This window comes from Myxine glutinosa, chromosome 1 (genome assembly GCF_964187855.1).
Source record: "Myxine glutinosa chromosome 1, kmMyxGlut1.1, whole genome shotgun sequence".
NCBI classification, from domain to species: domain Eukaryota; kingdom Metazoa; phylum Chordata; class Myxini; order Myxiniformes; family Myxinidae; genus Myxine; species Myxine glutinosa.
Genome location: NC_136261.1, coordinates 226223682 through 226250033, shown reverse-complemented (window position 1 = coordinate 226250033; position 26352 = coordinate 226223682). Strand labels below are relative to the sequence as shown.

General features: G+C 50.2%; 1 protein-coding gene across 2 annotated transcripts in view; it reads left to right on the top strand.

The window, feature by feature from the left end:
• Positions 1–26352, top strand: part of VWA8 (von Willebrand factor A domain containing 8) — a 189884-nt gene that overhangs the window by 143557 nt on the left and 19975 nt on the right. For both annotated transcript variants that reach the window (XM_078784476.1, XM_078784480.1), the window contains 3 exons: positions 6096–6207; positions 19410–19483; positions 19714–19796. In XM_078784476.1, coding sequence (XP_078640602.1) covers positions 6096–6207; positions 19410–19483; positions 19714–19796 — 269 coding nt within the window. The remainder of the gene's footprint in view (positions 1–6095; positions 6208–19409; positions 19484–19713; positions 19797–26352) is intronic.

The window sequence follows — 26352 nt, the reverse complement described above, 5'->3', positions numbered from 1 at the left end:
GGAGGGTGGGGGGTGGGGGGCATATGCAGCATGATATGTACACGATATAACTTAATTGCTAAACAGAATATTACGATATAACTAACTTTAATCTGACATGTATGTGCTTTGTTCTCCCGGGAGGTGCACAAAGTCCTCACTGGGCTCACAACCATCACAATATATATTGGTTGGTACCTGGCAGTGGCTCTCTCTTTTCTTGATGTAATCAGAGAAAGAGTTTAGAATTTTACCAACGTACCATCACACAACGGCCTACGAGTTTCACAAGGCACTTCAGTCTTTGTCTGAAGTTAATACTAGCAGATGAGATAGATGTCTTGACATTCACTCTGAAATGACAGCATACTTTATCATGCAATGATCTGCCTGCAAAACATTGTAAAGACATTTTAAAATCATATACTGATCCGGGAATGAAGCTCAGACTAGACAACTTAAAGGCAAGAATGCTACTTCTAAGCTACCCTGTCAATCTGTTTTTGTGGCGGACACGAAAGCACTGACGCGGTGACATCACCCCGCACACCAAGTGGGGATGGGCCACGCCAAGGAGAGAGGCGTGGCCTCACGATATACGCGGAGCGCGCAGCCCTGAGCAGCTTAGTGCTGCAGTTTGAGTACTTTGAATAAAGACTCTTTTATGAACCGCGTTGTCCGCTTGCTCTTTGCGTAAGCATTAGCGCGCGCAGCATCGCGCTTTATATGGTGACCTCGACGTTGGATCTGCCGTAGCGATCCTTCCGAACACGACGCCATTGCAATGGCCAACGACAAGGCAATGGCGATTAAACTTCCCGAATTTTGGGAGGCCCAGGCCGAAGTCTGGTTCGTTCAAGCCGAAGCCCAATTTCAGCTTCGGCGCCTCACCAACGACGACATGCGCTACTGCCACGTCGTCGCCTCCCTCGGGCCCGGAACGGCCGCTCGAGTTGTGTCCGTCCTTCGCCACCCACCGGACGGCCACAAGTACGAGGCACTCAAGCGGCTACTCCTAGCCACGTTCGGCCTCACGGACGACGCACGGGCCGACCGCCTCCTGGATCTTCCCGAACTCGGCGACACGCGCCCGTCGGTCAGAATGGACCATATGCTGTCACTGTTGGGCGACGAAGCCCCCGGTTCTCTATTCCGGGCGCTTTTCCGTCGCCAACTTCCAGCGCAGGTTCGCCTCGCGTTGGCCGGGACCGGGCTAACGGAACCCCGAGCATTGGCAGCCGAGGCGGACAGGTACTTCGCGGCTTCGGATACGCGGGCGAGAGTCGGCGCGGCCGTCACGGACCTCGAGGCTGATGCTGCTGATCCACAGCATCAGCTTCCACAGCATACGCAGCATGCTGATACGCCCCTCGTGACCGCCACCACGCCCCGCCCACCGTCGCGGTGAAAACCGCCAACTCCACCGGCCTGGCGGAGCCAGCCACACTCCTCCAGCTCCACCACCTGGTGCTGGTTCCACGCCAAGTTTGGCCACGAGGCTCGGCAATGTCATCCGCCATGCTCCTTCAACAGGTCGGGAAACACCCGGGCCGGCGCTCAATAGTGGCGATGAGCGCCGGCCGTTCGAGCAGCCTGCTGTTCATAACGGACACCTTATCCGGGCGCCGTTACCTGTGTGACACGGGAGCGCAGGTGAGTGTCGTTCCCGCCGGCACGTCAGACAAGCACGCTGCGGGCGGGGGCCCCGCGCTGCTTGCCGCGAACGGGACGCCCATCCGTACGTACGGAAAACGCTGCCTCTCTCTGCGGGTTCGGAGGGCAGGTTTTCCGATGGACGTTCGTCACCGCGGACGTGCCCATGGCACTGCTTGGCGCGGACTTCCTGTGCGCTAATGGGCTCCTGGTCGACGTAAAGCGCAGACGTCTTGTCCAGGCCGAGACGTTCAGCTCGCTCGCTTGTGCGCTGCCCAGCTCGTCGAGCAGCTCAACGAGCGGCTTGCCAAGCGGCTTGCCGAACGGTTCGGTTCCGGCCACGTTGGTCTGTATGCTTCCGGCAGCGGACGCATTCACCCGCCTCCTCGCCGGCTTCCCGGCCCTCACGCGGCCCACCTTCTCGGCGGGGGCCGTCAAGCACGGGGTGGCCCATCACATCCCCACCGTCGGGCCACCGGTCTACGCCCGGGCACGCCGCCTCGAGCCGACGAAGCTGGCGGTGGCAAAAGCGGAGTTCGCTACCCTGGAGCGACTCGGCATCGTTCGGCGCTCAGAGAGCGCTTGGGCGTCGCCGCTGCACATCGTGCCGAAGCCCGGCGGGGGATGGCGACCGTGCAGGGACTATCGCCGTCTCAATGACGCCACGACTCCCGACCGCTACCCCGTCCCCCACATTCAGGACTTTTCCGCCCGTTTGGCGGGCATGTCCTTCTTCTCGAAGGTGGACCTCATACGCGGCTACCATCAGGTCCCCGTCAGGCCGGAGGACGTCCCGAAGACGGCGGTCATCACGCCATTCGGACTCTTCGAGTTCCTGCGGATGCCCTTTGGTCTGAAGAATGCGGCTCAGGCGTTCCAGCGACTGATGGACAGCGTCCTGCGCGACTTGGATTTTGTCTACGTCTACCTGGACGATATCCTCGTCGCCAGCGCGTCCCGCGAAGAGCACCTACGCCACCTCCGCATGCTCTTCGAACGCCTGGGCCAGCATGGCCTGATTGTGAACCCCGCAAAGTGCCGGTTCGGCGCCGCCATAATCGATTTTCTGGGGCACCGTGTCACCAGGCACGGAGCCGTCCCCCTGCCGGCCAAGGTGGAGGCGGTGAAGGGGTTTCCGCACCCCCGCATGATCAGAGGGCTGCAGGAGTTCCTGGGCATGGTGAACTTTTACCATCGGTTCCTGCCCCGTATCGCCCAGCTCCTGCGCCCCCTGCACGAAGCTCTCCGAGGTAAGCCGGGCAAAGGCGACGTTACCTGGACCGAGCAGATGGACACGGCGTTCACGGGCGCGAAGCTCGCCTTGGCTAACGCCACCATGCTCGCGCACCCGGCGCCCGATGCACCGATCGCCCTCACCACCGACGCCTCGGACTACGCAGTGGGCGCGGTGCACGAGCAATGGGTGCGTGGAGCTTGGCAACCGCTGGCGTTCTTTAGCCGGCAGCTTCGCCCGCCCGAACGCCGTTACAGTACCTTCGACCGCGAGTTGCTCGGGCTTCACTTGGCGGTCAGGCACTTCCGCCATCTGCTCGAGGGCCGTGCGTTCACGGCCTTCGTCGACCACAAGCCGCTGATCTTCGCGATGGGCAAGGTCACCGAGCCGTGGTCGGCCCGGCAGCAGCGTCACCTCTCGGCCGTGTCCGAGTACACGACGGACATCCGGCACGTCGCGGGGAAGGACAACCCGGTGGCGGATTGCCTTTCCCGGGCCGTCGCCCACGCAGTCCACCTCGGCATCGACTATGCCCGGATGGCAGCGGACCAGGCCGCTGACCCCGACGTCCAGGCCTTGTGGACCGCCGTCACGGGCCTCCGTGTCACCGAGGTGCCGTTCGACGGCGCAGGCGCGGCCCTCTTGTGCGACGTCTCCCTCGGGCGTCCTCGCCCCATCGTGCCGGCGGGCTGGCAGCGCCAGGTGTTTGACGCCATCCACGGCCTGTCCCACCCGGGCGCGAGGGCCTCCCAAAGGTTGATCGCCGACAAGTTCGTCTGGCATGGCCTCCGGAAGGCCGTCCGCGGCTGGGCCAGGACGTGCCTCGCGTGCCAGCGCGCCAAGGTGCACCGGCACACCCAGGCCCCGTTGGCCCCGTTCACGGTGCCGGAACGCCGGTTTGACCACGTCCACGTGGACCTGGTGGGACCTCTGCCCCCCTCGCGGGGTTTCACCCACGTCCTCACCATGGTGGACCGCACCACCCGGTGGCCGGAGGCCGTGCCCTTGGCGTCGACGACGGCGGCGGATGTCGCGCAGGCTTTCATCGCCACCTGGGTCGCCCGGTTCGGCGCCCCCTCAGACATCTCGTCCGACCGCGGCCCCCAGTTCACCTCGGAGCTCTGGGGGGCGGTCGCGCAGGGGCTCGGGGTCCGGCTGCACCGAACCACGGCCTACCACCCCCAGGCTAACGGCCTGTGTGAGCGATTTCACCGCTCATTGAAGGCCGCGCTCCGGTCCACCCTCCGCGACGGCGGCTGGGTCGACAGGCTCCCCTGGGTCCTGCTGGGCCTCCGGACGGCGCCCAAGGAGGACCTGCGCGCATCCGCGGCAGAGTTGGTCTTCGGGCAACCGCTGCGGGTGCCGGGCGAGTTCCTCCCCGACTCCACGGCACCATGGTCTGTGTGACGGCATGGTGAACGATATACGCACAGCAGCGCTCCGCTCTGCAAGAGACCGCCCAGAGGTTCGCCCCGGTGCCAACGGCATGCCACGGGCACCCACCGACTCACGATATATGCACAGCAGCGCTCCGCTCTGCAAGAGACCGCCCAGAGGTTCGCCCCGGTGCCAACGGCATGCCACGGGCACCCACCGACGCACGTCGCCCCGGAGCTTCGCACGGCGGAGTACGTCTTTGTCCGCCACGATGCCCACCGGACACCACTGCGGCCCCCGTACAACGGGCCTTTCCGCGTGCTGGAGACCGGGGCGAAGCACTTCACCCTGGACATCGGCGGTACTCCTGACCGCGTTTCTGTAGACCGCCTCAAGCCGGCCCACCTCGACGTGGACCATCCACCGCCAGTGGCCCGACCCCCGCGTCGGGGCCGCCCCCCTGCGGGCGGACCCCCGGCACCGCCCAGCCCCGCCGCCACGCCGCCCCCGGTCCTGCTGCCGGAGGCATCCCAGATGGCATCCCTGCATCCCAGACGCCGCCAGTCGCCAGGGGGCGCTTCGGCCGGGTCATCCGTTTGCCCCGCAAACTGACCCTTCAGGTGCGCGGGGATTCTGGGGGGGCGCGTGTGGCGGACACGAAAGCACTGACGCGGTGACATCACCCCGCACACCAAGTGGGGATGGGCCACACCAGGGAGAGAGGCGTGGCCTCACGATATATGCGGAGTGCGCAGCCCTGAGCAGCTTAGTGCTGCAGTTTGAGTACTTTGAATAAAGACTCTTTTATGAACCGCGTTGGCCGCTTGCTCTTTGCGTAAGCATTAGCGCGCGCAGCATCGCGCTTTATTTTCATTATTGTTTCGCAAATGTGCTGGATCTTAGAGAGCAGGCTATAGCTGTATCAGATTTCATTAAACCTGGACAAGGAAATGGAGATACAGGAAAATGCATCTCTGCCCTTCAAGCCTGCATTGCAACCAACCACAGCAGTACAGTAAAAAGGAATTTGGGAATGGCTGATCATATGATCAGGAGTTAAAGGTGAGGGCAACATGCATGCAGCCACACTCCAGTAACGCACCACGTCACATCACACGAACCCGACCCACAACTCATCGTAGTCATTTGTATATTTATTGCAGGCACCCTGGCCAAATTTCAAATTGCTGCCCTATCCTACAGGTGGCAGTGCATCGGCGGCACAGCCACGCTTGTGCCCCTTCCCCACCCCACCACTAAATAAATGATACAATGAGCAGCCAGGTGCTGTATATGCTCAGAGAATGTATTTTCTGCCTCTATTTCTGTGCATGCAACCTATTAAAATTTTATGTGGATATTTTATGTATTTATGAATGCCGCTTCCTTCCCAGAAAGCTATTCCAAATACTGTATAGTATCAACTGCACTCTGCGTTTCAACATTCCCATCTCATTTACATTATTTTTCTCTTTTTCTCAAACATATCCCTACCTTTTATCTCCACTCATAACTATACCCAACCATCCCTGAAAAATTATTGTCACCCAATGCTGAATGCCCCTTCAATGCCTTAGCAGTTTTTATTATTATTATTATAAAGAGATCAGAAGTGACTGGTGTGAAAATTGTAATTTCCATCCATGACTTCAAGTTTAAAAAACAAACCCTGTGATAGAGAATGATGATGGATCCAAATATATTTTGGAGAGACAGGGGTTGAGCATGGGTTGAGCAGTGGGGAGAATTTTTTATGGAGAGCAGAAAATAGAAAACTGGCAATGACGGAAGACTTTTTTTTTTTCGTTCTCTACCAAGGAAACTTGTGTTTTATCCCTCTATTTGGGTGCAGGTCACTGTGCAGAAAGATGGAGCAGGTGGTGACGTTTCTGGTCCTAAACATGGACGTAGAGACCCTCTAAACACTCCCCATGTTGGTGGGAATACATGGGCAGGGGGTACAGGTAAGGATGATATTGATTATTATTATGAGGCTTCCCAAGTCAGTGTAGTTGTAATCAGGGCCGCCGAGGGAGGTTCTGGGGGAGGGGGGGGGGGGGCGACCACGCCGGGGCCCAGACCGAATAGGGCCCTGTAATTATTCTTTCAATCTTTTTTTTTCATTATTGGAGTATCGTTATAAATATAATTACATTGACATAGGGAGTATTATGCTCTCAGGTCGAATAAACTACTGTGGAAAGAAGTTATATAATGATAATTGCGGTATTGATGTAATGACGTAAATGAACACAGGAGTGTTGGCCAATGACCAAACGCCATCCGGATGAAATGGGTTAAGAAACGAATCCGCATCTAAAAGCCGTGTGTGTGTGTGTGTGGTGTGTGGTGTGTGGTGTGTGGTGTGTGGTGTGTGGGGGGGGGGGGGGGGGGGGGGGTGTTTTTTAAAAATATACATGACATGACCAAAAGTATGTGGACACCCAAACATCTCATTCCAAAATCCTGAGCATTAATATGGAGTTGGTTTCCCCTTTGCTGCGGTAACAGTCTCCACTCTTCTGGGAAGGTTTTCCACTCGATGTTGGAACATTGCTGTCGGGATTTGCTTCCATTCAGCCACCAGAGCATTAGTGATGTCGGGCACTGATGTTGGGCGATTAGGCCTGGCTCGCAGACGGCATTCCAATTCATCCCAAAGGTGTTCGATGGGGTTGAGATCAGGGCTCTGTGCAGGCCAGTCAAGTTCTTCCATACCGATCTCAACAAACCATTTCTGTATGGAGCTCGCTTTTTGCACAGGGGCATTGTCATGCTGAAACAGGAAAGGGCCTTCTCCAATCTGTTGCCACAAAGTTGGAAGCACACAATCGTCTAGAATGTCATTGTATGCTGTAGCGTTAAGATTTCCCTTCACTGGAACTAAGGGGCCGAGCTCGAACCATGAAAAACACCCCCAGACCATTATTCCTCCTCCACCAAACTTTACAGTTGGCACTATGCATTTGGGCAGGTATCGTGCTCCTGGCATCCACCAAACCCAGATTCGTCCATCGGACTACCAGATGGTGAAGCGTGATTCATCACTCCATGATCGAATGCACACATTTCCACTGATGAATCGCCATGAATATGAAGTAGCAAGTCACACAGCATTGAATCACAGCAAGAGATAATGGCATGCGACGTTTAGTTTGACCTTCGATCCATGCACTTAATAACCTCTCCATGTTCTGCATGGCACTGTCTCTTACTCTGGTTCGTCTCATTCAGTTCAAACTGGTCGCAGTCTCCAATATTTCCTTTATTTTTGCGGAACTTTTCATGATCGAATGCATGGTCGATGCAACGATCACATACGTGCAGCCGAAAGGAACATAAACCTCTGTCGCAGAGCACCATCCACCCTGGCACCATCCAACCTGCAAGCACAGAGGAAATACAGTGTACAGTACATGTGCAGTCGAGTGAAAACGGGTGTATGCGCATCCTGGGGTGGTTGTTGTTTCAGGCACGCAGTTTGAAAAGTTTTTCCTTGCAATGGCATTGCGATAAAGTGAAACACGTTGGCGATAATCGAATATTTGGTCATAAAAACTAGATTGTGACACATCGAAACTGCGATATGCAAACTTGTGATAAGTGAGGACTTACTGTATGTATATTTGCCAAAATAAACGTTCAGGCTCTGCAAGGCACTTTGGGATTGTGGAAGAGCTAGATATGGCTCTCAAGTTGTAGGTTGCCGACCACTACCTTAGATCTTTTTGGTCCAAATGCCTGCCTGCTCTATTGGATTTAGGAATTTTTGTCAAAGAAATTTCAAAGATCGTCTTCTCCGGAACAACGGAATTTATTGATATTCAACTTCATCAATGGGCCGGGGCGCTTCATGTTTACAAAGTATATCTATCTATCTCTGTAAAAAAAAAATGGCCACCACTGCCCAATCAAATCTAGCTATTTTTCAACATCAGCAATTGATGGATTTCGATGTAGAGAAATGGTTGCACATGGGTTATAAGCACTTGCTGCCATATCCTCTGACTCATTTAGTCCATAAAGAATAGAGAGATAAAAACTGATGGGGACCTTCATGAGTATCTCCTAAACGTCATAGTAACGTCCCCGGAAATCTCATATGAGCAATTGCCGCTAGAGGGCCAAATCCAAGATGGCCACCATTCTAACGAAATGTGACATATCTTTGCTTCTAGATATGACAGAAAGATGATCTCGGTATTGAAGTACGGATCGGTTTTTGGGGACAAGGAATTAATTTAAAGATAGAATAAAAACAATACTGACATATTTCACATATTTTCATGCATACATTTTCATACATTTGGAAAACGTAAAGAAATCAACACAATGCAATGCTATGTGTGACCATATTAGTTTTGAGTTATGTCCAAATGAGTCATGTCTCTTCAACACTGCTGTCGTGAGATTGTACATGTTCACGCTGTTTATCTTGTGGAGCACCAGAATGATCATCCTCATCAGTGTCTTGTTCACACACTTGTGGTGCTTCAGGAATGCTGCAGCCGCTGCCACTACACTAACCATACATCACAGAACAGTGAATGCCAGGCTTTCTGCAACCACATCCTTGCTCACAACCATTCTTATTGTTGCATTAAACTAGACTTAAAAGTGCATCAGGAGCAGGCCACTGCATTGTCAAAGACAAATCTGTGTTGTCAAAGACAAATTGCTTGAATGAGTCAGGATGTATCGACGGCTGCCTATGTGTTATCGTTGATTCCTCATACTGCCGCGCTTTGCTGTTTTTTTTGGTTAGAGGTCGTTATCTTGAAGCGCTGTGGTCCATAGGGCTGTGAATAGCCCGGACTCTGATAAATAGACATATCCCTACCCCTCCCACACACTTTCCCCTTCAATTACTATCCTCCCTTATTTTACACTCTATTGTCCCCCATTGTGTTTGCCAAATTTGGTTGCAATCACTTAAGCCGTTACAAGATCCTCACCTCTCCTCACCCCATCTCCCTTTACTCCCTTATTTATCACCTCCCTTATCACCGCCTATCTCCCTTTCCGACTTTCCCTCAACCTCCACTATTAACAGTAGCACATCCATGTTTTTATGGCATAGCCCATAGGGCAAAGCCATCTAGAACAGTGTATGTATGTATGTATGTATGTATGTATGTGTGTATGTGTGTATGTGTGAATGTATGTATGTATGTATGTATGTACAGTCACGTGAAAAAGTAAGTACACCCCATGTAAAGTTTTGACTTTTTCAACATATTTCAACATACAGCTATTTGATCTTCATTTCAACAATATTGATAGATAAAAGTGATATAATATAACAAATATCATGAAACATTTACATTTTGTAGTCCACTGTATAATTTAAATAAACATAAATGCAAATTTCGCATGGGGAAAAAGTAAGTACACCCTTGGCTCTAATAGGTGGTATTGCCCCCTTTGGCATCAACAACCTCAAGTAGGCGTTTCTTATAACTGTCTCCCAGTCTCTGACATCGACTGGGATAAAATTTTGCCCACTCCTCCATGCAGAGGGGTTTCTTGCATGCACAGCTCGTTTCAAATGCCCCCACAACATCTCGATGGGATTTAGATCTGGGCTTTGACTTGGCCATTCCAGAACCCTCCATTTCTTTCTTTTCAGCCATTCCTTGGTGGATTTACTGGTATGTTTAGGGTCATTGTCATGTTGCAAGGTTTCACCTTCGGTTGAGCTTCAACTTTCTGACAGATGGCCTCACATTATCCTCAAGCACCCTCTGGTACAATGAAGAATTCATTCTGGATTCTATGATGGTGATATGTCTAGGCCCTGATGCAGCAAAGCTGCCCCAAACCATAATATTTCCACCACCATGCTTTACAGTTGGTATCAGGTTCTTGTGGTCAAATGCTGTCTTTGGTCTTCACTAAACATGTCTTCTGGTACTGTGGCCAAATAGCTCTACCTTTGACTCATCTGTCCAGAGCACATTGTTCCAGAAGTGCTGGTCTTTGCCTAGGTGTTCATTGGCAAATTTTAGTCTTGCCCTGATGTTCTTTCTGGACAGCAAAGGTTTCCACCTGGCACACCTCCCATGTAGATCAAATTTGTGCAGCCTCTTTCTAATGGTAGACTCGTGCACTTTGATATTGTTACAGACACGACTTTGATGTTAAAGTGGGCCGAGCGGAATGGCCGTCGTGTCCGCACAAATTACCCGATTATACTCGACGTTGACGAAGTCGCGTTACGCTGGCTCAATAAGAAAAAGAAGACACCCGGCTGGGTTATAATGACAGACACCAATGTTTCGATTCTCAATTGTATTCGTACGGAAAGGTTAGATTACAGGGGCTAGAGGTAAAGCACAGAAAAGATGGGCACTTAGACGCAGGCTTATCTTATCCCCGGACAGACGACAGGTAAACGGGACAAGGCTGACTCACACGGGGGTTGATGGCAGGAAAGCGGGTATCGATGGCTCAAGGTGCACTCTTGGCTCAAAGCAGGGTACAGTCCGGTCCAAAGATGCGGGGAGGTCACAGCGCTCGGAGGGGACGTTCTTTCTCAGGCGGGTCTTTCTCTCTCAGCGATCGCAGGCAACGTTCTTTCTCAGGCGGGGCGCATCTGACTCAGCGCTCGCAGGTACCTCTTTCTCCAGCTGGGGGCGCATCTCACTCACATCCGGCGCGGGGCCGCGTATATCCGGCGGGGAGTGACACGCCCTCGGCTCGCTAGCGCCGCCCCAGATGGAATCGGTCCGCCCTTCTGATTGGGTGCGGGGGGTTACCAGGCTCCGCCCTTGAGGAGGAGCTGACAGCCAGCCCCTCCGTGGTAACCCCGTGGAGCGCGTGGTCAATGGCGCTAATCGAGCCGGTGTGAGGACGCATCCTCCCCCGCGCCGCCGCCATCTCCTCTGTTGTTGTTGTAATTGTTGGGGAAGAAGATGGGAGGAGGTATGGGAAAGGTCCTAAACTCACTACTGGTGCCATATAATCACATTCTGGTGCAACGAAGAGTCATAATTAATGGAAACGAGGCCTTAACTGACATAGACTAAGAATAACTAGCAAGATGTCCGAAAGTTGTCTACGTGTGGTGCGGTGGACCTGGGCACGACATTTAATGGGGGAATAAGGGGAAGGTCGGCTCTACTGATTGTTGTTTACAGACAATGGGACTAGGGAATGGGGGATTGGGGAAAGTTGGGGAGTATTGGAGAAATAGGGGAATATTTACAAGCGGATATGGAGGCCAAATTCCATATTCGCAACATTGCACCCTTCTCTACCCTCGGGGCGTCCCGACCCGATAAATTTTTACCTACTTTAGTGTGGCACGCAATGTAGTTCCCTCTACTATTAACTCTACCCTGAGTGCGACAGTTTTACAGATATTCACAAATGAGTAAATATGTCCCCCTGCGACGTTGCACCCTTCTCCTCACAGAAACACACCCACAGGATAACCGAATCCGGAAAGAATTCTCAAACTACACATACAGCCGGTAGGGAGCATTATTTACAAGACTACGCTGCTATTTACACTACGATCCAGGACCTGTTTTTGGAGGAACACATGCAGATGTTATGCATAGAGAGAGCGCGCTTGCCAACATCGATACACCAACCCACGAGTGCTCTGTGGCCGACGGCCTTTAATAACGTGCAGAGCACCCCGTCCCAGCATCAAAAGCACCACCCCACCACCAATCGGTGCAGTCACCATTGTTCATTGGAATAAAAATAAATTCGACAACCCCTAACCCTGCAGGTGTCTCTTGCTCTTCGTGTGGCCTTCAGTGGTGTTAATTAACAGTGGTTCACCTTTATGGCATAGGTGCCACGTTGACCCATAGGTCCATCAACGGGTGGTGCTTGGCCGCAAACGAACTGCGGTCCATTGTGGGTGGCCACAAACATTGCGGTCCATATGGTGTACCGATCCAGGCAGCGAACAGCGAAAGTGCAGGCCCACAACTGCGCAGCCAGAGCACCTCTCTCTCCTCTCTCTCTACCCCAAAGCCAGATCCTCGGAGGTGGGAGACAAAAGAAGCAGACAAGTGAGTAAGGTGTTAAGGGCGCAAAAGTGCACGCAATGTAAGGTGATGCACACTGGGGGCACATGGGAACCAGGTGAGACAGGTACGTTCCTATCGTACGCCCCCCCCCCCCACCAGGTAACCTACATGGCCCCTCCCTTACCCCTTACTGTATCCACAAAACACAACACTACCCATAAACATCTACTTTACAAATCAACAAACATCCCTACTGTCTTCCCCGTTCCTCCCATAAACCAAATTCGTCTTCTCTCCCTCCTAACCAATCAAATTTGCCATTTTCAACTCTCATCAAAATTTGCCATCTCCAACTGCACATCAAAATTTGCCATTACCAATTCATCATCAGTCCCTCCTAGGGAGGGAGAGATGGAATCACCCCAATGTCTCATCCACGTCGTGATGCGTCTCACAAATCCACAGCAATCTCATTTCCTGCAACAAAACAAAGAAAACACAGGTGTGGAGTCATCATCATCACCACAGGTAAGTGGCTGCGTATGGTGCGACAGGTTCATCAATCCTAACTATTTCCTAAATGACTTTAACAACTTTACACTACCCGGGGTCTTTCTCCGGCCAAACCATTGGCCCTCTTACACTATGGGTTCTAAAAACCAATTCCCATTGGCCAAACTGTGGTGCGCTTCAATTTGGGGTCTCACTCCCCCGATTCATCTCCCGGTGCCCTCGCACAATTTCTGGGCTGCGGCGTGTACCTCTCCCAGTGGGTCTACCCACCTGCACACCTCCACCACTGCAGTTGCCTCCGAGCTTACCTGCTCCTTGCCCTAACCTAACTACCTGGGGAAGGCCCTCTGGCACTCTCCCCACTCGGTGCCCTCTCTGGCACTGGGCTATCCGGGTCCGTCCTCCGGATCCTCGGGCCCCATCCACAACTCTACCGGCTCCCAGAGCCCACCTGCGGCCTCACCTGGCCGACATCCTCACAGTGGTGGAGTGCCCAACCAACTACACGCACTAACAGGCTACACGCACAGCCATTTCCACAACACTAATGCACCCATTCACAACACCATTCTGCAACCGCACCACAAGTGCCAATATCCAACCACAATTTACCTGTACCCTCTACCTAGCACTTACACTACCCGCCCCGGGTACTCGTGAAAGGGGTCCACTCTTCCCCCATCCACACCTTCGCACCATGCACACCACTCCGTACCACTTACTCCAACTTTCTCCACACACCTGTACTTGCACACCTGTGCTCTCACACCTGGTGCCACCGGCACCCTTCTCTCCCCAAGCGCATTCGCGCTGATCCACAACACTCACTACTCATACACTGCTCCACACACCTGTCCAGTTGCACACCTGTGCAATCACACCTGTTCAATCCTCACACACACAGCATCATCTCAGCTAACTACTCCCTTCTGAAACTTGCGCTTCCCAGTCGTCCCTTTAACTATTGCGCTCCCTCGTCATTATCAACCACACTAAACTACCTGCGTCCCCACTACAGGTATCAGTCACTAACTAAACTTAACGTCACCTAATGTCAATCTCTTCTAGATCCCTACAATATAACCTAACCCACCCGGGCTAGTTTTCACTGCCATACACCCCATAATCTATCGCTCCTTTGCCCCCACATGGGAAGGGATGGTGGATTTGCCATCCCACCACATCGGGGGTCTCTCACTACCAATTTTGCACATCAAATTTCAACAAATTAAAAATTTGCCAATCACTGCCCATCATCTGCCAATCACTACTGCCAATCCCTTGCCAATCATCAAATTTTGTTTTTCTCTAATTTTGGGTCCAAAACACTAACCTCATCACCCAGTCTACTCACTACTGCCTCTCGGTGCGCCAATTCCTGTCCAAAGCCCGGCTTCGTAAAGCCAAGCAATGGATGCGGGTTGTTCTGTGCCAGCGGCTGGATGCGTCCGGCATTCGGGGCAGGGACGGAGGTTTACCCGGGCCGAGATCCCACGCACCATCTCGGCACGGAGCCATCCCATGGCTCGATCTCGGCCTGCCGGAATGCCTCACCAAAAAGTGGTCGCCATGACGACCCTTCCTATCCTGCCGCCCGCTCCGCTTAGTGGAGCACGGACGCGGCCGTTCAAAGCGAGGCCCAGCACGCACCGAGGGCCCGATTCGGCTATAAGTCGTTCTAAACTCTATCCCGTCTAACGTCGATGCTTCACCTGGACGCTTACACCCCGCAGCCCGTTCCTTGCTCACACATCCAGCCGTGCCCATGCTCCTCGTACCTTTCCTTACACACCCAGGTACACCCATTCCACTCACAGCCTTGGTCACACACCTGACCACCGAACACTTTGGCACACATTCGTTGGTAGCACACCTCACCAACACACTTCTTCGCGCCCCCTCCTCGGTCACCTCCTCTGTGACAATCACAGGTGTGCTCTCATTCGCACACCCAACCACGTGCCTCACCACCAACTCCAGCGTGCATTCCCACTCACGCTCTACCATTCCAGGTGCGCATCCTTCCATCCCAGGTGTACATCCTCGCTCACCTGTCACAACTAACTCACGCTCCATGTCACTCTCACTACTTTCACCTCCATTCCTGACAGCGCACTCACCCTTACTCTTGACAGCGCACTCTTTCCTCGTGCACCTGTCCGTCACACACCTTTCTCGCGCACACTCTCCCGTTACACCCTCTGTAACACTCACCACAGGTGGACACTCTTCCTTACTTCTGACAGCGCACTCTTTCCTCATGCACCTGTCCGTCACACACCTTTCTCGCGCACACTCCTGCGCACACTCTCCCGTCACACCCTCTGTAACACTCACCACAGGTGGACACTCTTCCTTACTTCTGACAGCGCACTCTTTCCTCATGCACCTGTCCGTCACACACCTTTCTCGCGCACACTCCTGCGCACACTCTCCCGTCACACCCTCTGTAACACTCACCACACCACGCTTCCATGTGCTCCCTCGCACACGCGCTACGACCGACTCACTCTCGCCAGCACACTCACTCCTTGACACGCACTTTTTCCTCACACACCCCAGAGTCGGACTTTCTTGCACACCTCCATTTTCGCACACCAGACCTGTCGCACACTTCACCAACGGCCTCTCACGAACACCCGGGTCTATCTCGACCCCCAAGCCTCTTAAATCACCTGGCGCATCATACGCACGACCATATTGGTCACCACTTACACCGGGTCCTCTTCCTCTTCGCTTCTCCTCCATCACCTGCGAGTCCCTCATTTGGTTAATGAGCACATCACGATCCAAACACAGACTTTGGACCAATTCTTTTATCTCCTCTTTTATCTCTTTGTTATCCCCTCCCCGTCGCTTCTTAATTTCGCTCATCCCTTCTTCCACTTCTTCTAATTTGTGCTTCACCTCCTTCATCTCCTCGTGCGCCCCTTTAAGTTCTTCCTCTAACTCCACTTAATTTTTTTCTATGTGCTCCCGCACCTCCCGCTCTTTAACCTCCATCACCTCTACCACTTTGTTCATTTTTTTCGTCAAGTCCTCATGTACCGTCTGACACTCTTTTTTAATTACCCCTACGTCCTTTTTCATCTCCTTCTGCGTCGATTTTAACCCCTCTATTACCGCTGTGTTCTTCTTTACCTGTTCCCCCAACTCCTTTTGTCCCACTGTCAGTTGTTCTACTCCCAGCGTCAACTCCTCTATACCCCCTTGCAATTTTACAGTCCCCTTTCTCACCTCCTTCTCCATGCGCTCCTTACAGTGCCTCACCTCCTCGCGCACTCCTCCGACCTCCTCACTCACTCCTCTTCTGATCTCCTCTCCCATCACTTGCATCTCCTGCCCAGATGCCACCCTCATCTGCTCCATTTCCTCCCTGTGAGCATCCAGTTTCGTTTCTACCCCCATTCTGACCCCCTCTATCTGCTGCTCCATTTGTTTAACTTCCCTTTCCGCTTGGTCCCTCATGTCCCTCAATTTGCCTTCCATACTGTTTTCTAACCCCTCTAACCCATTTTTCACTCCCTCTATCTGATTCTCCTGGGCAGCCATTCTATTTTCTACCCCAATTAACCCATTTTTCACTTCTTTTATCCCGTTGTCTAACCCCTCACCGGTACCCCTCGCTTCGTCCCTCATTACCCCCATTTCGTTTCCCATTACCCCCAATTGGTTTCCCATTACCCCCAATTGCTCACTCCGAGCATCTATCCGTTTCCCCATTACCCCTATTTGCTCACTATTCTTTTCCATAAGGGCCGTCATTTGCATCATAAATTGCTCCATGAGGGCCTGCATTTGGGCCATCCCTCCCACTTGTGCAGCGGGTGCGGCCGCCGTAGCTATGTGCGAGGCGCCATTTCGCGCGTCTGCTACCCCCGCTGTTTCGCTCTCCTCACGTGTCTCAATTTGGTCCTGGACCGACCCTGCTTCACTCTCCCCTACCGGACCCCAGCCGTCTTGATCCGCCATAGCGCGACTTTCAAAATTCGAGTTTCGTAACACAAATCCAAATTTTGCTGTTATAATTTCGTCGAGCGCAGTAACCGCGGGACCGCGCTCCGGATCGATTTTGTCGAGCGCAGTACGCGCTCCGAATCGATTTTCCCTCCCAAAATTTGGGCCTAACTAATTTAGTCCCGGGTCCGAATCTCACTCCTCGACACCAATTGTTACTCTAATAGTACAATTGGTGTTCCAAAATTTTGGCTAAATAAATTTAGTCCCAGGTTCGAATCCAACTCCTGACAACCAATTGTTACAGACACGACTTTGATGTTAAGGTGGGCCGAGCGGAATGGCCGTCGTGTCCGCACAAATTACCCGATTGTACTCGAACGTTGACGGAGCCGCGCTACGCTGGATCAATAAGGAAAAAGAAGACACCCGGCTGGGTTATAATGACAGACACCAATGTTTCGATTCTCAATTGTATTCGTACGGAAAGGTTAGATTACAGGGGCTAGAGGTAAAGCACAGAAAAGATGGGCACTTAGACGCAGGCTTATCTTATCCCCGGACAGACGACAGGTAAACGGGACAAGGCTGACTCACACGGGGGTTGATGGCAGGAAAGCGGGTATCGATGGCTCAAGGTGCACTCTTGGCTCAAAGCAGGGTACAGTCCGGTCCAAAGATGCGGGGAGGTCACAGCGCTCGGAGGGGACGTTCTTTCTCAGGCGGGTCTTTCTCTCTCAGCGATCGCAGGCAACGTTCTTTCTCAGGCTGGGCGCATCTGACTCAGCGCTCGCAGGTACCTCTTTCTCCAGCTGGGGGCGCATCTCACTCACATCCGGCGCGGGGCCGCGTATATCCGGCGGGGAGTGACACGCCCTCGGCTCGCTAGCGCCGCCCCAGATGGAATCGGTCCGCCCTTCTGATTGGGTGCGGGGGGTTACCAGGCTCCGCCCTTGAGGAGGAGCTGACAGCCAGCCCCTCCGTGGTAACCCCGTGGAGCGCGTGGTCAATGGCGCTAATCGAGCCGGTGTGAGGACGCATCCTCCCCCGCGCCGCCGCCATCTCCTCTGTTGTTGTTGTAATTGTTGGGGAAGAAGATGGGAGGAGGTATGGGAAAGGTCCTAAACTCACTACTGGTGCCATATAATCACATTCTGGTGCAACGAAGAGTCATAATTAATGGAAACGAGGCCTTAACTGACATAGACTAAGAATAACTAGCAAGATGTCCGAAAGTTGTCTACGTGTGGTGCGGTGGACCTGGGCACGACATTTAATGGGGGAATAAGGGGAAGGTCGGCTCTACTGATTGTTGTTTACAGACAATGGGACTAGGGAATGGGGGATTGGGGAAAGTTGGGGAGTATTGGAGAAATAGGGGAATATTTACAAGCGGATATGGAGGCCAAATTCCATATTCGCAACAATATCAACAGTGGCAAGAGCTACCTGTAGGTCCCGTGATGGAATTCTGGGGTCCTTCGAGACTTCTTTCAGCATCTTGCGGTCTGCTCTCAGGCTGAACTTGCTGGGGCGGCCTGGCCTGAACAAGTTGGCAGTTGTTTGGAATCTTCTCCACTTGTAGATGATCTTCCGGACAGTCAAATGATTGATTTGAAATTGTTTGGAGATCTTTTAAAATCCCATCCGAGATTCATAGGCATCCATAACCTTCTTTCTGAAGGCCTCAGAGAGCTCTTTTGATCTAGGCATGGTGACGCCGCACACTTCAACAACAAAGAGCAAACCAAACTAAATGTCTGAGGTGTAAATAAGACAGGTTCTTCCAAGATCCTCTCCGACGATGTTCTAATCATTTGCACCTGAGCTGGTGCACCTGATTCTAATTTTAGGTATTTGAAGTAGTGATAAATGTAGGGGTGTACTACTGTACTTACTTTTTCCACATGCGAAATTTGCATTTATGTTTATTTAAATTATACAATGGACTACAAAATGTAAATGTTTCATGATATTTGTTATATTATATCACCTTCATCTCTCAATATTGTTGAAATGAAGATCAAATAGCTGTATGTTGAAATATTTTTGAAAAGGTCAAAACTTTACATGGGGTGTACTTACTTTTTCACGTGACTGTATGTATATATGTCCCCTTAAACGTATACCAATCAGAGCTGAGGATCTGGTCACATGACAGGGTGATGTCATTACGTCTGATGTCATTACAGCGATATGGCAGCTGACTCTCCACACTCCGCCGTTTAGATTTATATGCCGTTCATGCTGAACATATCGTCAAACCTGTCATAATTATATCACAATCGCCATGTTCTACCTTTACGTTTTTCATTCGGTGTGAAGCACAAACAAACTGATTATTAAAATGACCATCAAATATCGAAAGCATCGGCGTCATGTCTCTTCCAAAAAACGGTACGTACCCAATTTTTGTGGGGTATAATCTAGATTACAGTAGATCTTCCCTCAGTTCTGTAAGTAAAGCTTCCTGCACGGATGCCTGGATTCCCCCAAATTTCTTTGTTTAATGTTATAAGCAGCATTAGCGACTGTTTAAAAAGCTAATCAGATGTGTTTGTGGTTTATAATATTTTACAAGCATGGCTACGCCGCTGTTAGACTTTCCGTCTTGTTTAACAACCCTTCGTCAAATATCCATCAAACATTTTCTCATATTTTTGTGTAAATTTTCCCGAGCTAACCTTGTATCACACCTCATTCTCCAGGTGGGAGAGACACAGCAGGGCTTGGTGGAATTGGAGGCCCTTATAGGCTGGATGCTGGTCACCCTGTGCACCAGGTATGTAGTGGTACCTCTATTTGAGTGTTGTCGAAGAGTGCACTATTAGTGCACATTAGCTATTATTGTTGTCGAAGTGTTGTCGAAGAGTGCACATTAGCTATTATTGCATCAAATACTCCATTATGGGGCCAAAAATGTGAAATAAGAGATTCATTTTGAATGGAATGTGAGTTCACAAAAGTTATTTTTTCACACTTGCCTTGTTTGTCATAATATTTGTTCTACAGGTCGGAGATGCTGATAAGGCTGCAGTCCCAGAGCATGTTCGGCAAGCGGCAAAGGAAATGGCACAGAAAGCTCTAAAGGACAGGTTAATCATGCCTTGGGAACACATCTCATTATAATGGGATAAAAACTACCTGAGAATCTCCTTTTGAGTTAAAAGAACATCAATATGAGTTTCTTTACAAGGAATTTAATGCAGGAGGAGGCCATTGACATCCATGCTCTATCCTTTTTGAATGCTGAACATAAAGCAAGGAAGCAACATGTACCACTTTTAAAGTTTTTAGCATGGCTCGGCCGAGGTCGAGTTTGAGCCACCGACCTCCCAAATTCAGAGCAGACACTCCAACCATTATGCCACCAAGTCTAATTGCCACTTAATTTTCAAACAATAAACCACTACATAATTATATATACTTTTAACAAGGCAAATGGACATAAAATTAGAAAACTGCGATCACAAAGTGATCACCAATGGCAAGCCTCCCCCGGCACCTGCGATCCAATAATGGCCATATTTTTTCAGACTGCCACATGACCTTGAAGTTTAACATTTGAGGCTAGAGTGTAAATTAATAAAATCTGTCCCCATCTGCAATCCATCCATAAAACTCAACATCAAGAAAAGTGGAAGACAATTATTGAAGTTATGATCAAAAAAGTGGTTTTAGTTAATTACGTTGCATTCTGAAAAAAGCAGGTCAAGGACACTAATCAAATATCAGGTGCACAACATCAATGCAGGTACACTAGTATGATACAATAACATATTGGGAGGCCAAACAGTCTTTGAGGTTCTGCATTGGCAGAATTGAGCGATGACAAAAAATGTTTTGGGGGGGGGGGGGGGGGGGGGGAAGTGGGGAGGCGGGGTTCAGACTACCCTTTGACATTTACCTTTTAACTCGGAGGGGTGCTACGTAAATTACTCTATAACTGTGCCTTGCTCTGGGCTATCGAGACAGGGCAATTTCATTCTGATCGGATAAACCTTAGTCGAGTTATGGTGAAAAAAATTAAAACGTCTATAATTAAGTCACGGCCTTAAAATTACGTCATGGGCAAAAACATTATGTCAACCCACATACTTTTTATTCCCATTATTGATGCAAAATTTCAATCCAAAAGTCCCAGCCGGGTCCAGAATACACCTCGAACATTGGCATAAAAAAGGAAGAATTAAATAAACTATATGGTGGTTTCGTTTATTATTATTTTTGTATGTTGAACGCTGCAGTCACGGACTATATAGTCCTCATTGAGGCCAGACCTTAAATAAAACAACTGCATTGATAGAAAAGTGAAGAAAGAGAGTAGTCGAAGAGTTTTTGAGGAAGTAAGTATCCTCTTGGGTCGAAGAAAATCTGTGGTACCATAAAACATTGGGGGCACTAATTGTAGAAACAAACCCTACAAAAGGTATAAGTCTCCCCCTATTCTATAGGGAGAGGCTTAACTAAGGTGGATTTCACAACATGGCATGCTGCATTACATTCCCTCGAAGCATTGTTTGCACAATGATCTATATATATAATCTCCGTAGGTTATTCTGTCTGTCTGTCTGTCCGGGGGTGTGGCTACACCCGGTCTGGGAGTGGCTTTAAAAACAAATATCCACCATTTTGTTTACTCGCATAGCTTTGAGGCCTCTTTTGTTAGGCCAGCGGTGTCTTGCTCTCTCTCACAGTTTTATTTAAACTCGAATTCGGTATCTCATTTCATTTTTCACAGTCGCTAACATGGTTTTAGACTCGGTTGAAAAAAACGGGAATGAAATTCGATGAAAGTTACCGTTTATAGAATGAAATGCATTTTCAAAGGCCTGTAACATCAAGGCCATTCATTGAGAGTCCCCCACAGCTTTATCTCGACTAATTCATCACAGTCACTGGGATGGTTCAAGTCTCAGTTTCAGCTAAAGTTGAGAAAATCGACGACATGTATTCCATCAGCTGTTTTGAATGTGTCGACTGTTATGTGGGCATGGGGAAGGAGAGAGGGGAATGACAGGAGAGAACGTTCCCAGGACTTCGTTATTTGTATTATTGCTCAGTAAAAGTACAGCGACTGAATACTGAAGTTCGGGATCGAACCGGTCTAATTATATTTTTCCATATCCCTGGGGTGTATGTACAGAGTTTGTTTTAAGTGAGTCAACTCTTTTCCAACCATGGAATTAAACAATACAGTACTTCAAAAATGTCCATAATAATGTAAACTAACTATGGAATACAATATTTATTGATAATATGTTTGGTTTTAATCTATTTTTACTTTGTAAAGCGAAAAGTTTTTGATACATTCAAGTTTAAAAATGAAGAAGAGTCATGGGCTCTATAGGCCTACGATCGATCTCTGCATGCTCTGTATGTCTGTATGATCGGATGTGCATTTTAAGACTCAATCAACACGTCTTCGATCATGAATTACTTTTTGAACAACTCAACAAAAGAAAGGAGGTAATGCCTGTTTCGTTCGGAGCGATTATACACCGCCCAAAGAAAATGTGTTTCGTAGTTTCAGGTGTGTGTGTGTGTGTGTGTGTGTGTGTGTGTGTGTGTGTGTGTGTGTGTGTGTGTGTGTGTGTGTGTGTGTGTGTGTGTGTGTGTGTGTGTGTGCGTGTGCGATTATACACCGCCCAAAGAAAATGCGTTTCGTAGTTTCAGGTGTGTGTGTGTGTGTGTGTGTGTGTGTGTGTGTGTGTGTGTGTGTGTGTGTGTGTGTGTGTTTGTGTGTGACCCACTCCCCCCTGTGTGTGTGACCCACTCCCGCCCCCCCGCCCCCAGTGTGTGTGTGTGTGTGAAACACCTAACCCCCCCCCCCCCCCCCCCAGTGTGTGTGTGTGTGTGTGTGTGTGTGACCCAATCCCATGTGTGTGTGTGTGTGTGTGTGTGTGTGTGTGTGTGACCCACTCCCCCGCGTGTGTGTGCGACCCACTCCCCCACTTGTGTGTGTGACCCACTCCCCCGCGTGTGTGTGCGACCCACTCCCCCGCATGTGTGTGTGACCCACTCCCCCGCATGTGTGAGTGACCCACTACCCGCGTGTGTGTGTGTGACCCACTCCCGTGTGTGTGTGTGTGTGTGTGTCCCACTCCCCCGCGTGTGTGTGCGGCCCACTCCCCCGCATGTGTGTGTGACCCACTCCCCCGCATGTGTGAGTGACCCACTACCTGCGTGTGTGTGTGACCCACTCCTCCGTGTGTGTGTGTGCAGTGTGCGTGATGTGGGAGGGAGTTGGGGGGGGGGGGGGGGAGGATTTGAGCGCCTGAAGTCACGTTTTACATGAGTTGTAATGACATTTCAAATTGTATTTCCCATGTGCACGCACATGCATTCACATGTTATCAGAAGTAAATACATTGTGTGGATTATATTATTTGTGGATCTGATAAATTGGCAGTAGCCAGTTTGTAAAACTGAATGTGCAACATCTAAATGAAGACGTCCATACCCATGGGATTCCCACGGGTGACCCCACGAGTAAATAGATGACTTTCTTCTGGAAAAACATTTGTTGGTCGTGGGACTTTCGAACCAATGCAAAAAAAAAAAAAAATGGAACGGCACTCGGTAGAGTGCATATCTCCGCCGTCCTGAACAGTTTTTGTTTTGTATCCCACAGATAAGCTGGGTGTGGATCTGACATGAACGAAAATCGAATCGGCTTGTTCTTGTCACTTACCTAACTCATGCACTAAGTTTTGTCATAACTCGTCCATAACCTTTTGAGATATCGTGCTATATATAGTGTTTGGCCCTATCTCTCAATGGTAAAGAATGATTTTAAAAATTCTCGGATCCGGATCGTCACCAAAATCTAATCATTTCATCCTTGTCAAGCACCCAACCTGTCCACCAAATTTCGGCTGAATCCGTCCATAACATTTTCAGATATCGTGTTATATTATCATTTTTAGCCCTCTATCTCTCAATGGTGAAGAATCACTTTAAAAATTCTCCAATCCGGATTTGGATACCACTACCGTATCGAGTACTACTACAACTACATTGAATACTACTACTACATTGAATACTACTACACCAAATACTATTTCCTTGCTGATAGTGTTGAGACAGTTCTTTACAGGGGGGGGTGGGGGATGGGTGAGGGGGGAGGTGGAAGGGGTACACGGTATAAAACAAATTGATACTACGAAGAATTTCAGGAATGAAGTCGGAGATTGAAAGAGGTGGATTTGAGGTGGATTAACAGGGGTAGAAAAGATCAAGGTTTTGGATGGGGGAAGATAAGAGATGGTGGTGAACAGCTGTTTTGAAGACCTGGAGGGAGGAGTGGGATTGAAGAGAATGAAATGAAAGAGTGAAGGTGAGCAGAGAGTCTTAATTTTGGCAGTTTCACCAGAAGAGGGTTGCTGGCAGATCTTGTGCATCCTGAAGGAATATTTGGGGGACAGAGCACAGACAGAGCTGGGGGAGCTATGCTGTAGAGGAGTCGGTAGAAGACAGAAAGACCATCAACCTGCCTGTGGTGAGCGAGTGAAAGGCCCTCAGAATCAGTTTCATCGCGGGAGATACCAATGATTCTGAAAGCTTTGGTTTCTACAGTGTGAAGCCGAGCTAGGCGTGAGGCAGGAGCACCAGCCCAGAGGGGAGAGCAGTATTCCATCAAGCTGTGCATGAAAGCTTTGTATGTGGTGAGGAGCTCAGAAGTGCCCAAAAAGGAATTCGCGTGACGGAGGATGCTCAGACAGTGGCTGGCTTTAAAGGCCAGCTTGGAAATGTCGTTTTCCCAGGAAAGATCATGGCAGATAGTGAGACCCAAAAGCTTGAGTGACAGAACTTCTTCGAGAGGATTGTTCAGAAAGTAGATGGGAGGTTTTTCCAAATGGTCTTTTCGGAGAGACATAGTGAGAGTGTGAGATTTGTCAGGATTCAAAGTCATGTTCCACTTGTTTGACCAGTTTGTAATTTTGTCCAGGTCTGCAGAGGGTGAAGAGGCTACAGACTGCCGATCTGAGGCATGAGATATGGAGCGGCAGAGCTTGGAGTCAACAGCAAAGACATAGAGAGGATTTTCCAGAGAATCGGAGAGATCACTGATGAAGACCAGAAAAAGCACAGGGCCCAGAACACTACCTTGGGGAACTCCAGCCTGAACAGGAAGGGGAGATGAGAGAATTCCATTCAGGGCCACACGTTGACTGCGGCCAGAGAGTTAGTCTGTAAGCCATGCGTGGAGGTTCCCATGGATACCATAAGAGGAGAGATTGGTGAGCAGGGTGGGGTGCCAGACCGTATCAAAGGCACGAGATATGTCAAGGGAGACAGCTGTGATTTCCTGTTTGGCATTGAGGGCCTCCATCCATTGTTGAGACAGTTGTAGCAGCATGACCATAGTAGAGTGACCTTGTGTGAATCCAAATTAATGATCCATGATCAAGCCATTGGAGAAGAGGAAGGATTTGATAGCCGAAGCAATGATGGATTCCATAACCTTGCTGATGATTGGGAGCAGGCTGATTGGTCTATAGTTGCAAGGATCTGTTTTTGCACCTTTTTTGTGTAAAGCGGTAATGTTTGCTGATTTCCAAGCTGATGGCAGATGACATGGAGCAAAAGAAAGGGTGAAGAGAACAGAGAGAGGGTGTGAAAGAGCGGCAGAGCAGGATTTTAGGACCCGTGGGCTGATGCCGTCTGGTCCAGTTGCAGAATCAGAGTCGAGGATTGACAGAAACTTCTCCACCTTGTCAGGAGAGAAGGACACAGAGTCCATGAGCAGCTAGGTATGACTGGGTACGGTGGGTACAGAGAGAGACGGGTTTGGAACACAAGATTTTGAGGCAAACACAGAGTTGAGGCATCCAGCTTTTTCATGTGCGGAGTCAGCTGTGTAGCCATTTGAGGTGAGGGAGGGGATGGAGGGGGAACAAACACCTGAAATAGATTTGACAAGATGCCACCAGGATTTGGAAGAGGGAGACGGGTTTAAGCGTTCAGCCTTGAGAGTAGATAGATATTGTTTCCTGGCTCTCCTGAGGGTAGACACACACTGGTTCCGAGCTTTTTGAAAGGAATGGAGATTGCCTTCAGTTGGATTCGCCTTCCATGAGGCAAAGGCAAGTTATTTCAGGGCAACTGCCTCACCACAAGATTCAGTGTATCATGGACGGGAGGAAGGGTATGACAACTGAAGACAAGAGGAGATAAATCTGTGCATGAGAGAGAGAGCAATTTTCTTTGGAAGAATTCCCACGATGAGTTGATGTCAGAGGCAGTAGAAATGGGAGACCAGTCCAGATGTTTGGCTGCTTGAAGACAGTGCCAGTTGGCCTGAGTGAAATGCCAGACTTGTCGATGCTGAGGAGGCTCTCAGAGAATGGCCAGAGACATATCCACTTTAACAAGGAAATGATCAGAAGAACCGATTGGAGCAGAAGAAGAACAGCAGACATTTGCAGGGAGGTTAGTCATAACCAAGTCTAGAAGAGAAGATGCTCCGTTGACAGATCCGGGTCTTGAAATTGACAGATTGCGTCAGTCCCAATGAGTCGCAGAAGTCCTTTGCTGAAGCACCATGGCTTATTGCGAGAGGAACCCACACCCAGCCAGCTGGCATGATGACAGTTGAAGTCACCACATATGAGGAAGAGAGAGTTGCGATGAGTGGATAGAAGTTGG